Source organism: Marmota flaviventris, chromosome 1, assembly GCF_047511675.1.
Source record: "Marmota flaviventris isolate mMarFla1 chromosome 1, mMarFla1.hap1, whole genome shotgun sequence".
Lineage (NCBI taxonomy): Eukaryota > Metazoa > Chordata > Mammalia > Rodentia > Sciuridae > Marmota > Marmota flaviventris.
Genome location: NC_092498.1, coordinates 207,896,078 through 207,908,348, shown reverse-complemented (window position 1 = coordinate 207,908,348; position 12,271 = coordinate 207,896,078). Strand labels below are relative to the sequence as shown.

General features: G+C 48.7%; 1 protein-coding gene across 2 annotated transcripts in view; it reads right to left on the bottom strand.

The window, feature by feature from the left end:
• Notch3 (notch receptor 3) overlaps positions 1 to 12,271 on the bottom strand; it is a 35,140-nt gene that overhangs the window by 4,822 nt on the left and 18,047 nt on the right. For both annotated transcript variants that reach the window (XM_027932457.2, XM_071601801.1), the window contains 8 exons: positions 11,435 to 12,000; positions 9,467 to 9,799; positions 7,552 to 7,706; positions 7,237 to 7,459; positions 6,164 to 6,248; positions 4,500 to 4,662; positions 3,165 to 3,469; positions 1,942 to 2,089 (listed from right to left, as the gene is read on the bottom strand). In XM_027932457.2, the coding sequence (XP_027788258.2) occupies positions 1,942 to 2,089; positions 3,165 to 3,469; positions 4,500 to 4,662; positions 6,164 to 6,248; positions 7,237 to 7,459; positions 7,552 to 7,706; positions 9,467 to 9,799; positions 11,435 to 12,000 (1,978 nt within the window). The remainder of the gene's footprint in view (positions 1 to 1,941; positions 2,090 to 3,164; positions 3,470 to 4,499; positions 4,663 to 6,163; positions 6,249 to 7,236; positions 7,460 to 7,551; positions 7,707 to 9,466; positions 9,800 to 11,434; positions 12,001 to 12,271) is intronic.

Below are 12,271 nucleotides of genomic sequence, written 5' to 3'. Positions count from 1 at the left end.
CCTAGGTATGTACCCAAGAGAAAGGAAAACTACTCTACACAAAAACTTGTACTTGAATGTTCACAGAAGCATGATTCATAATGGCCAAAAAGTACAAAACCCAAATGCCCATCAATGGATAAATGGATAAGTGGTCCAACCACAATGTGGAATATTATTCAGCTATAAAAACAAGGGCTGGGGATATGGCTCAGGGGCAGAGTGCTTGCCAGGCATGTATGAGGTCTTAGGCTCAATTCTCAGTACCACAATATTAATTAATTAATTAAAAAGAAAAGAAGGGGCTGGAGTTGTGGCTCCATGGTAGAGCACTTGCCTGGCATGTGTGAGGCCCTGAGTTTGATCCTCAGTACCACATATAAATAAATAAATAAAATAAAAAAGATCCATTGACAACTAAAAAATATTAAGAAAGAAAAGAAAAGTAAAGCATTGACACATGACACTAGGTGGATGAACCTTGAAAACATAAAGTAAGAAGCCAGACACGAAGGGCCACATGGCATGATTTCATTGATATGAAATGTCTAGAACAGGTGAATCCAGAGACAGAAAGTACCTAATGGCTGCCTAGGGCTGGAGACGTGAGGGATCGGCAAATGTTGCTTAAGGGGTGAGAGTTTCTTTTTCAGGTGATGAAAATATTCCAAAAATTCATTGTGGCAATAGCTGCACAACTCTGTGGTTATGCAAAAATATAATGAATTTTACAATCCCCAGTAGAGTAAAAAAAAAAAGATAAATAAAAATAAAATCTTTGAATATATCATACTTTGTTGTTGTTGGTTTTTTTTTAGGGATGGAGCCCTAGGCCTAGGCCTCCCACATGTTAGGCAGGCCCCCTACCACTGAGATAGGTCCCCAGCCCAAAGTTTATACTTTAGATTTTTAAAGGGTAAATTATACAGTACATGAATTATGACTCAAAAAAATTGAACATTTGTATGTATGTGTGTGTGTGTATTTTAAAACAAATAAAACAAAAAGTTATAATATATATTAAACAAAAAATATTTTAAAAACTGGGCTGGGACTGGGGCTCAGTGGTAGAGCACTCGCCTAGCATACGTGAGGTCCTGGGTTCAATCCTCAGCACCACATAAAGATAAATAAGTGAAGGTATTGTGTCCATCTACAACTAAAACAAAAATATTTAAAAATTTTTTTAAAATTAAATGAATTAAAAGAACATTTAATTATTCACTTGTTCCCACTACATTTCAAGTAATCAATAGTCACCACACATGGCCAGTGGCTGCCATATTGGACAGTGCCCACAAAGAATATTTCTTTCCACCACCACAGAAAGTGCTATTGCCCGGTACTACTCTAGAGTTGTGGTTCCCCACCAAGCACAATTTTCTCCATAGGAACATTTGGTTGTCACACATCAAGATGCCAATAGCAATTGGCATCTAAGGGGTCAAGTCCAGGAATGCTACTCAACACCCTGTAGTGCACAGGGCAGTCCCCCCACAACCAATAACTATCCCACCCCAAACTGCATGACGCTGAGGTTGAGAACACCTACTCTAAAGGAAGTGTGGAAGTGTCTGAACGTATCTCCAGCTGTGTGAAGCCCTCTGGCCCTGCAGACAGATGGCTGAATCAGCACAGATTGGTCTGAGCCAGCAAGCGGGCTCTGGGGAGCCACCATCATTACAAATTTGTTCAATGTGCAACTTTGTTACAACTGTCCAGCAGGTAGAAGTAAAGTGAGTTTCCAACAAAGCAGCTTGAAGAGTCCTGGAGAAGCACACCCTTTTTTAAACCCCTGAGATGCCCTAAAGACCTTGCAAAAGTGTGTTAAGTCCTTGTGAGAGCCAGGTTATGTGTGCATGAGCTTTAGTGACACGGCTGCAAATTCACATCAACAGTCAGGGCCCAGGGGACATCCTCCCAGCCGCACCCATGGCTTCCTCAGCCAGCCTGCCAGCCTACCTAGCTCATCCACAGCATTGACATCGGCGTGGCTGGCGATGAGTTCTTCCACCATGCCCTCCACAGCCAGGCGGGCCGCCAGAATCAGTGCGGTGGAGCCATCCGCCATGCGGGCATCCAAGTCTGTGGAGCGGTTCCGGATGAGAATCTGGAAAAGAGAAGATGCCGCAGGGAAGCCATAGCAGGAATGGAAGGCTCAGGAGCACCCCTAAGCCTGCACCCCCCACTGAGGTCCCCAATCCCCATTCCTCTGGAACCAAGCTGCAGATGCCCCTTGATTTATAGTGCAGTTATATCCTAATAAACCCATCAAATATTGAAGATACTAAACTGAAAACAAATGTAATACACCTATACTATCAAACATCAGGGCTAAGCTTAGCCCACCTCTGAAAGTACTCAGAACACTTTCACAGCAGCCTCCAGATGGGCAATATCATCTAACAAAAAAGCCTATTTCATTTTATTTACTTTTCCCCAGGTACCCACGGGTGCTCTACCACTGAGCTACTTCTCCAGCCCTTTTTATTTTGAGAGGGGGGTCTCACTAAGTTGCCAAAGCTGGCCTTGAACTTGTGATCTTCCTGCCTCGGCCTCTAGAGTCACTGGGATTACAGGCATGTGACACCACACCTCATTCACAAAACCTATTTAATAATTGCGTTGGGCTGGGATGTAGCTCAGTGAAGAGTGATTTCCTGGAGTGGGCAAGGCCCTAGGTTGGATCCCCAGCACTGCAAAGAGAAAAAAAAAGTGCTGAATATCTCATGTGATTAACTGAATACAGTACTGACAGTGACAAATAGAACAGCTGTATAGATACACATCTGTAACATCCTGAAGTGGAAAAAAATCTTAATTCAGACACAATTTGCCCTTGCCAGACATTGTATTCAGGCAGATTCCCACTTTATCATTTTTCTGTGATGCTGGGGTTAGAACCCAGGGCCTCTCTCATGCAGGGCAAGCATGTTATCACTGAGCTACAGACTTATTCCCATTTTTTTTTTTTTGGAGATAGAGTCTGGTGAAGTTGCCTCAAACTTGTGATCCTCCTGCCTCAGCCTCCTGAGTAGCTGAAATAACAGGCATGAGCCATGGCACCCAGCTTCCATTTTCCAAATTAAAAAAAAACAAGCTCTGAAAGAACGAACCAAGCTCAAACCCATATTCGGCTGATGCCAACCCCATCTCTAATGTCCAAAGAGGTGGACCTGTCTCACCTGAAAGACACCTTGGGCGTCAGCAGTGACTGCTGTGTGCAAAGGGGTGCGACCCGAGTGGTCCTGCGCATTAGTGTCTGCCCCAGCATCCAACAGCCGCTTGGCCGCGTCTGCCCGGGCATAGCGGGCAGCCAGGTGCAGAGCAGTCTCGCCTGTACGGTCAGTCCGAGCCCCAAGCTGGGCCCCCTGGCAGATCAGGTCTGAGATGATGCTGGCTGATGTGTCATCGGCCTCATCTTCCTCAGTTGGCATTGGCTCCAGGGCCCCACCGCAGAAGGAGGCCAGCATGAGCGGGGTGAAACCATCTGTAGGGACCAGAGCATGTCACAAAGACACAGGTTTTTCCAGGAGATAATGCCAACGGCACTGTATTAGGAGCAAACAGGACACATAGGAGGACAAGAAAGTGGCAAATCCTGCCATCTGCACACCCACCCCCAGGATGAGGACTCATGGGCACATGATTGATCACAAAAAGGCTCCTAGGGAGTCGGGGATATAGGACAAGGGACAGAGGAGGTCCAGCAAGCACAAGATCAGGCAAATTCCAGAAGGGTTTCCAGTCTGATCCCACAGGAGGACTCTAAAGTTAGCTGTACCCCAGAGTTGTAATCTAGTTCAAGATAAAGGAGCCTTCCATACTCTTGCATCCACCAACTAAGAGCCACCCCCAAGGACAAAATACTCCCAGCCACTCCAGCCCCCGTAGCATGGGGGACTTCAAGAAAGCAACAGGTATAGGCCATTTGGAGTAAAAACAAAATAAAGCTGGAAAAGGAATACTCTGAAATGTGGCAAAGATTGATCCAAGAGGATCTGGACAACAGGATCTGCTACACCCTGCATGAGCTTTTGCGGTTTTCCTTAAGAAATCATTTGCACCCCATTCTCCAGTCTCAAACCCTAGTAGATGCCAATCTCCTTCCCTGGCTCAACAACAGGCAAATGGACCAGCCAATCTGCATATTCCAGCCCCCTGGCCACACCTATTGGCTCAAAGATGAGCATGTGACCACAGTCCATCCAATCAGAAGGCATTCTGAGACTTTTGCTAGAGCACTAGCAAAGAAAGGTTTTGTAAGGCAGGAGCTAAGGCATGGAGAGTGGAATACTGATTCCAGGATCCAAATGGGCCCACTACTTCCAGTTACATGGCAGTAAATGCCTTGATTTACTTAAGTTAGTCTGAGTTGGGCTTTTATTATGTACAAACCAAGAATCTCAATTCACACGCACACATACACACAGAAGCCCAGACATTCCCCAGATCACAGACCAAGATGTAACCTCTCCAATGTAGGACAGGTGAAAGGCCTCCTCTGGGAGGTGGCTGACCTGGGCCACGCACGTTGACATCCATGCCATCGGCATCTGCATCTCCCTGTGGTGGTGTCAGCGCCATGGCTGGTGCCACACGGATGTCAGCAGCAACCAGGTGGTGTTGGGTCCACTGGCGACAATCCACAGGCTCCTCAGCCCCCATACCAGGCTCTTCTACCTGGAGGAACAGGGACCGGGTTCTCAGACCTCACCCTTTGGAGGTGGGGAGAGACACTACCAGGAATGGGGCTGGGCATTCCCACATTTAGTGATGGAGATGTATGCACTCTGGAAAATCATTAATATCCTGCTTCTCTTACAGACAAGGAAATAAGGATGCCCTGGAGCTCAGGGAGCTAATAAGAGGAAGAAATGCAATTTCGATCCAGGATGGAAGAAGGGAGAGGCTGGGAAGCCAAAGTGGGTATTACATACACAAAGAGGCATAGGGAACAGCACCTGCCAGCACCCCAACACAAACACAATGAAAACGAAATTAAGAGAGCAACCCACTGACAATAGCAACGAGAACTAAATATTTAGAATTAAATTGAAAAAGAGAAGCACAAAACTTATACTCTGGAAACTACAAACCCCTGGTAAAAGAAACATAGGGGTGGAGGATAAGCATTAACCCTTCAAGAACTGGTATTTATCTGGGAAAGGAGTAAATAGGTGGTGACTGTCCACAAGCCAGAAAGAGATCCCTCACCAGGAACCAACCCTGATAACCTCCAAAACTGTGAGAAAGTAAATTTCTGTTATTGAAGCCACCCAGTCTATGATATAATCTTATGGCAAGCTGCTATGGTTTGGATATGGTTTAAGGTTATCCAAAAGCTCATGTGCTGGAAGCTTGGTCCTCGATGCAGTGATATTTAGTGGTGGTGGAACCTTTAAAAGGTGGAGTCTCAGAGGAGATAACTGCGTTACTGGGAGCTCTGCCCTTGAAAGGGATTAATGTAGTTTCTCAAGGGACCCAGTTAGTTCCTTTGAATGGGAACTGAGTTATAAAAAGAGTCAATCTTGCCCTTGAATTTCTCTCTGGCTTCCTGCCTCACCATATGATCTTTCCTGCATGAACTCCTGATACCATAATGCCATCTACCATGAGATTCTCATCAGAGACCAAACCCACAGAGTGGCCCAAACCTCCGACTTTTAGCTTCCAAAACTGTGAGCCAAATAAACCTCTTTTTTAAAAAAACACATTATCCAGCTCTGGACTGAATAGAAAATGGACAAGGACACAGTCTGAGCTAACACAGAGCCCATGAGAAGGCACCAGGAGATGAAATAAAGCAGGACCAGGTGGATACACATTCACATTGGGGATGCTGGACAAGCTTAGAACCAACAGACAGAAAGCAGACTTGCTACCTGGGTCAAGGCATTTCTTTGAGATGACCCCATGCTGGCCTGGGAGCAGGAACCTGGTTGAGGAGGGGCAGGATGGAGGAATGCTTTCTTCTACCTAGAGAACCCTGTGGGTCCCATGACTAATCTCTTCTTCCTCCAAGAGCACAGAGCCACACCAAGGAGAAAATGAGGTCACAAAACTATGGCTATTCTCTGGAGCTGGGGAGGGAGGGAGAGCAGAGACTCCCCTGTGCTCTCCCACTAATGATTGGGGTCCCCATTCCAGACACAGGGGCAAGGGGCAGGGAAAGGGACAGCACCTTCAGTCGCTTGGCTTCTGGGCACTCTGTGTCCATCCAGTCTGTGGCCACCTCCCCCATCAGACTCTCACTCTTGGCCATGTTCCTGTAGGACCAATGGGAAGAAGAGAACGTAAGAAAGAACACTGGAGGCATCTGGCCTGGGAGGAGGATTTGGAGAATGGTCAGAGCAGATGTCATAGAAGCAAGGTCAGAGGTCTGGAGTTGGGATTGGGGCACTAAGTCAGTAGGTGCAGGGGGAGGGCCAAGATACAGATTTCAACAAGGGAGGGAAGGAGGGAGGGAAAATCAAGGTTGCAAGGGGTGTAGTCAGGGATCATGCTGGCTGGCAGCCAGAGTTGTAAAGTGGAATCAGGGAAGAGACAGGAGTGGGGTCAGGGGTCAGAGCAGTAGATTAGGGGATAGATGAGGGCCACAGGCATACCACAGGGGTTACAGAAGATGGTGTCAGAGGTCATGGAGATGGAGTTACCCTCATATGGAATCGGGTAGGCAGCCAGGATTGAAAAGGTTGTGGTGAAGGGTCAGGAGTCATGGAATCACAGGGAAATGTTACACTCAGAATGGGGTCTGGGGTCTTGAGAGAGAGATCAAGTTACAGGTGAGGTCCAAGGTTAAGATTGAAATTAAGGATCATGAGAAATGAACATGAGTTGGGTGGAAAGGGGGTCAGAGGTGAGGTCAAAGGTAAGGATAGGTTGGAGCAAGGGTTGGTTGTGGGAATCAGAGAATAAGGATGGGGAGCTGGGGAGGGGCTGGGATGCAGACAAGGGTCATAGAGTCAGGCAGTCACATAGGAATGAATCGGGAAATTTTGAGAAACTGGTTTAGGGTGTTGTCCAGGAAGGATATGAATCAGGGAAATGATGATATAGGAAATAAAATCAGAGGTCAGGAATCTGGGGTGATCCCCAGGAATCATGGCGTCAGCAGTCAAGAGACTGAACACAGGAATACCAGACGGAGTCTAAGGTAAGGTGAAGATGGGGTCAGAGGTCAGAGTCAGACCGAGGTGGAGTGCAGGGCTCACAGAGTCCCCACAGGCAGAGGCAAGGAGAAGACAGGGTCCTTACTTCATGCCCAGTGCATCTTGTCCCACAGGCTCACGCCGCCCCTTGTGGCCAGCTGCTACATCCTTGTGTAGTGCAAAGCCCTCGGGGAACCAGAGGGTGCTGTGCTCACGCTTGCGCCGGGCTACCATGACGCCCAGGACGAGAATGACCAGCAGGAAGACAGCGCCCGCAGCCAGCAGTGGCAGCAGCGGCACACTTGGCTCAGGAAGCTCCATCGGCTCCCCTGCAAGAAAGAACCAGGTGACGCTAGTGCCACCACGCCCTGGGGCTGCAGCCACCCGCCAGGGCCTCATCGCTCTCCCTGCCCAGCCTCACCTCGCACATCCCGCAGTGGGTACGGGAAGTCCAGACGCTCCACAGCTGACAAGGCCCCCAGGTAGTCAGCTGCGCTCTGGGCATCAGGGAAGCAGTGGTCATTCTCAGGCGACTGCAGGCAGAGCCGATTGTCAATCTCCAGCATCACTACAGAGCTGTGGGGCCAGAGCCGAGGGATCCAAGGGCTCAGAGGTTGCCTAATGCATCTCAGACACCAAGCCCCATCCTCCTTCCCCACACCAGCCTCACAAGAGCCATCTCCACCTGCCATGTCTCCACTACCCACCTGCCTTCCAATCCCACTGCACCCCGAAAACAAGTCTTGCTGCGTCCACCGGTGTTCTCAGAGCCAAAAGTCCAATAGACAATGTTTTTATGTCAATATCGCGGTAACTTCCTCACCCACCCTAGTGGTGAGGTGAGGTTCTGAGCATAGGTTCTGCTTTTCATTTGCAGTACTGGGGACTGAACCAGGGTCTAAGGTGTGCCAGGCAAGCGCTCCGCCACTGAGCTCAGCTCCAGTGCTTCTCCTTCTCTTTTTGAAGCTAATTTCTCTCACCCAATCTAAACGTCTGTATCCCCGTTCACAGCTCTGTTTCCTTCTCTCCCCACTTCACTGATCCCTTCCCAGTTTCGATGATTCTCAACATCCTACTGTCTTTCTTGTTTCTATCTTCTGCCTCCTGGGGGTCTCCCCACCACATCTCCAGTCCCTTCAGACTCTACAAGCCCAGAGTAGCCCCTATTTTTCACCACATGTCCTATCACTCAGTCATTTCAGCAGAGGAAAGGCACATCAGATCCCTCCTCCATTTCCTCTGCTTCCAGCTGCATCCAATCAGAGCCTGCCCCTACCCCCATCCAGATATCTCTTTTCTGTGTCTGGGACCCATCCTTCTCAAGCTCCTTCAGCATACTCATCAAACACCATGTCCCTTTCTGTTCCCTCTACCAGGTCACCAACAGGATACTTTTACATTTTTCTACATTTCTCATTTCTTTTAAAAAAAAAAAAAAAGCCTACACATGGCCCTTAAACACTCTGCTAAACCACCTGTATCTCCAGAAGTAAGTAGCACTACACCCAAGGCATAAGTCTGTAAGCTCCCCTTAAGGGACACTTGCTCATATCTGGAGGTGTTTTTTCATTGTCACAGCTAGGGGGCAGTGTTACTGTCATCTAAGGAGTAAAAGCCAGGGATGCTTTAAGTATCTAAGTATCCTACCATGCACAGAACAGACCTCCACAGCAAAGAATGATCTGGCAGTAAATGTCAATGAAGAAGAGGTTGAAAAGCCTGTGGGAGCCAGGTATGGCAGTGCACACCTGTCATTCCAGCTACTCAGGAGGCTGAGGCAGAAGGATCACAAGGGTCTGGACAACTTAGCCAGACCCTGTCTCAAAATAAAATAAAAAGGGTTGGGGATGTAGCTCAGTGGTGGAGTGCTTACCTAGCATGCAAAGCTCTTGATTCAATCCTCAGTATCTAAAGAATAAAATAGAAAAGAGGGAGGGAGGAAGGGAGGAAGGGAGGAAGGAAGGAAGGAAGGAAGGAAAGCCTGTGGGAGAAACACTGCTAAGGAGGACTCTCAGATGCTCAGGGAAGAGAACACACAAGATCCAGGTCACGAGTGCCCCTCCCCTGCTGGGCTCTGAGCCTCCCTCGTGTTTCAGAATTCAGATTGGGGGATTAGGAGGGACTTTGGAATATTTGCATGTAGACATTTGCATACACATATGCAAATATATAATTTAAGGGATGAAGCCCAAGCCAAAACTCAAAAGTCATTTATGTTTCGCTATGTACTTTATACACACAGCCTGGAAGTAATTTAAACAATACTTTTTGTGCCTAAGGTTTTGTTTGTGGTGCTGGGAATTGAACTCACAGCTGCTCCAGGTGGAGTCACTCACCCGATCACTTCAGGAGCCAGCTCCCGCCTGGTCCGTAATTCTGAACCAGGACTTGGTCGGTGGTAAGGGAAGACCATGGCCTGGCCCCGCGCGTCCAGGCGGAAGCGCAGAGAAGTGCGCAAGATGGCACTCAGCCGCTGCAGGAAGTCCGCGCTGGAGCGCAACAGCTCTTCGGGAGGCAGCAGCACCGTGAGGACCAGCACGCCGCGGGCCAGCAGCGCTGGCACCTCGCTGGCACAGTCCAGCCCGTCCCAGCCACATTCCTCAGTGTTGCAGCCCTGGTCACAGCGGCCATCCGCAAAGTGGTCAGCGCAGTACTTCTCATACACTGGGCTAGGAGCAGAGAGGAACGGGGGTCAGGGGACCTCTAAGCCCCCAAATGCACACACAGCATATAGAGCAACAGGCTCTAGAGAGTGCTTGCACAGAGGACTGGAATGTACCAGCACGTGTGAGGCCACTGGTTGGATAACCATAGGTTGAATATTCCTCATCTGAAATGCTTGGATCAGAAGTGTTTCAGAACTCACATTTTGGGGGGGGTTTGGAATATTTGCATATATATTGGCATATAAGTGTGATATACCATATATATGTTTGTATGTGTATATATATATATATATACATATATATATCTCACAATGATATATATGATATATCACATGTATACATATTACATACATACACGTATAATATTTTAAGGATTATATATATGATATTTTAGGGATGGAGCTCAACCTGAACACAAAATTCATTTATTTTTCATATGAACTTTATACACATATCCTGACAGTAACTTAAACAATACTTTTGGTGAGCCTGAGGTTTTGTTTGTGGTGCTGGGAACTGAACCCAGAACCTCATGTATGGTAGGCAAGCACTCTGCTGCTGAGACACAACCCCAACTGTGCGTGAGTTCGACTGTAACCCATCACACGAGGTCAGGTATGGAATTTTCCACTGTGGTATAATGTCTGTGCTCAACAAGCTTTCAATTTTGGGAGCATTTTGGTATTCAGATTTTTTTGATTAGTGATGCCCAACCTGTATTAATATAATCGATAACTATTAATTGACCACCTGCTATATCCGGGTGCTGCCACAGACATCAAGGATATGACTCAGCCCCAAATCTTTGCCAAGGAGGAGCTGGCACTCCAGCAGGTGGAGACATGGCAAATAAGATGGATGAGCAGAAAATACAGCATCCCAATACATGTCAATAAAAAAAATAAATAGACATAAACAAATATAAACACACACAGTGCTAGATGGATTTAAATGCTAAGAAGAAAAATAAAGCAAGGGACATCCTGGGAGGTAACCAGGGAGAAGCTCTCAGAGAAAGTGACACCATTTGAACAAAGGCATGAAGGAGATGGTCAAGAGCCACGTGGCTTCTCAGGGGAAGAGCAGTTCAGGCAGTGGAAACACCCAGTGCAGAGGTCCTAAGGTGGGACCAGCCATCGGTGTCTGAGGAACAACTAAACAGAATGCTGGCGAGGAGGATTGAGAAAGATGAGGAGAGAGAGGCAGGGAAGCAATGGACAAGCAGTTGGGCACAAGAAGAACTCAAAGAATTCACAGATAGAAAGCCAGACAAACAGGGAATGAGGATGGACAGGTGGAGTGTATAGGCAAGAGAAAAGCAGACCCGAGGGCACGTGGATGAAAAGAAATGGGCAGCTATGGGTCACACTGAGGGAGACAGGGCAAATGGATGGCGGGACCCTCAGACAAGAGATCACACATGGATGTGCAGATGGCATGAGCAGCAAAACAGACCCCGAAAATGAAGAAACAGCCCAACAGAGCGTCCAAGAATGAACTGATGAGCAGAGTGAGGCAAAAGGGCAAGAGACAAGGCTATGGACGGTCAGATGTGGCGCATTAACAGACAGAAGGGGGCAAAGAGATGACTAAAGGGACAAAAGAGGAGCCCACGCACCAACGAATGGATGGACTCACTTGCAGGTTCGCTCCCGGCCTCCAGTGTGGCAATCGAAGTTGTCATAGAGGCAGGCAGGTGAGCTGCAAGCAGGGTCACAGCGGTTGTTGTTAAAGAGACGCCAGCACTGCAGCGCCTCGCACTGTCGCCAGGGGTCTCCGACGCTCAACGAGCAGTCTCCACCATCCCAGCCGCAGCCCGGGCTGTTGCACTCGCGGTCGCAGCGCTTATCCCCGCGCTTGGCCTGGCAGGAGGCTCGCGGGCAACGCGGCTCCTCCGAGATCTCGGGCGCGGCGGCGGGGGTCTCACAGCGCGGGCCATCCCAGCCCGGAACACACAGGCAGCGGAAGAAGGGAGCAAGCGGCGCAGCACGGCAGGAGCCCCCGTGGAGACAGGGCAGAGCTGCGCAGGTGGCGTTGGCAGCCCCCTGAGAAGACCCTCGGGAGCCCCGGCAGGAGGGCCCCGACAGCCCTGGGGGACAGGCGCAGCGAGGCCCGCGGGCTGTCTGCTGGCATGGGACACCCACGGGGCACTGCAGCTCCCGGCAGGAGCGTGCCACTTGTTCACAACGCGGACCCCAGAACGGCTGGAGGTGGGATGGGGGCGGGGAGAGAAAAAAAAAGTATGGAAGGAGGAGGGAAGGAAAGGAAAAATGAGAAATGGAAAGAAAGAGAAAAGGAAAGAGAGTCAAGAAAAGGAAGGGTGAAGGGTCAAGATGGAGGAGGTTGAGACCCCAACCTCTCCAAGTCCTGCCCAAACTCTTCACATACAAACCACTCCTTGTTCAGAAGGCCACACCTCCAAACCCCAACCTCGAGACCCTACACTCCTAACTTCTACGTAATTTCAGCATTTCC